Below are 878 nucleotides of genomic sequence, written 5' to 3'. Positions count from 1 at the left end.
CCCCCCCCCAAAAAAAAACCAACAACAACAAAAAAAAAAACTTCATTGTCCCTTTGCAATCTTTTCAAGTTTAAAAAAATAGTCAACTTTGCCCTCCTGTAGCGGTTCAGTGAGTTTATCTCCTTCTGATTCAAGCAGCTTTGCACTTTGTTTTTTTTTTTTTTTTTTTGGAAAAACACCACTTCTATAAAAACACACAAGAAACAAACTTAGTTTCAGTTTAGTCACGAGCTAGCCACAGGACTTTGCTGAACACAAACTCCTGTCATGGGAGACTCTTCTCTATCAATGCCTTGCCTCATGGCAAGGTGTCCTTCAGTCATGTAATGAGCAGGACCTGTGTTAGCAGAGAACTGGTACGTGGGATGTCCAGCTATGCCCGTTTCTTGGCGCGGATTAGAGTAGACTGTTAAATTCATGTCCATCGCTCCGTTCTGTCCAAAGTCCAAGGTATTAGCAGCCACTGGGCGGTTCTGATAGGCCTGATTGCCTTGGTTACCAGTAGAGGAGGAAGATGTAGAGGAAGAAGTAGTTGAGGAAGACAGGGATGTCATGGAGTGGTGACTGTGGCCCACCTCCATAGAATCCTGGGTGGAGGAGCTGTTTGTTGGAGAATTGTAGACTCTCGGCCTGGTCCGGCTGCCCAAGGCTTGCTGTCCATGGTGGTGGTGGTGGTGGTGGTGATGGTGGTGGTGGTGGGAGCTGTTGCCATGGTGATGATGTAATGCATTCTGTTGTTGAGGGTTTACATGGAAGGTGGTTTCTTGAACTGGGTGGTTTTCAACAGTGACCTGTGTCGGAGCTTCGGTGGCCGTCCAACCAATCGGGGGAGGAAACTGCTGTCGAACCTGGGAAGGAGCACAACTACAATTAAAATG

The 878-nt window shown here is 46.9% G+C and overlaps 1 protein-coding gene across 3 annotated transcripts in view; it reads right to left on the bottom strand.

The window, feature by feature from the left end:
- The window catches only part of DYRK1A (dual specificity tyrosine phosphorylation regulated kinase 1A), a 72,203-nt gene that overhangs the window by 2,901 nt on the left and 68,424 nt on the right, over positions 1–878 (bottom strand). For 2 of the 3 annotated variants that reach the window (XM_027634812.1, XM_027634802.1), the window contains exon 12: positions 151–848. In XM_027634812.1, coding sequence (XP_027490613.1) covers positions 225–848 — 624 coding nt within the window. In that variant the 3' untranslated portion in view covers positions 151–224. Of the gene's footprint in view, positions 1–150; positions 849–878 lie in introns of those variants that run through there. The other variant, XM_027634821.1, reaches the window with a different exon arrangement.

This window comes from Corapipo altera, unplaced genomic scaffold, assembly GCF_003945725.1.
Source record: "Corapipo altera isolate COAL_440 unplaced genomic scaffold, ASM394572v1 0, whole genome shotgun sequence".
Taxonomy (NCBI): domain Eukaryota; kingdom Metazoa; phylum Chordata; class Aves; order Passeriformes; family Pipridae; genus Corapipo; species Corapipo altera.
The sequence above is the reverse complement of the archived record's forward strand: the minus strand, read 5'-3'. Positions and strand labels throughout refer to the sequence as shown.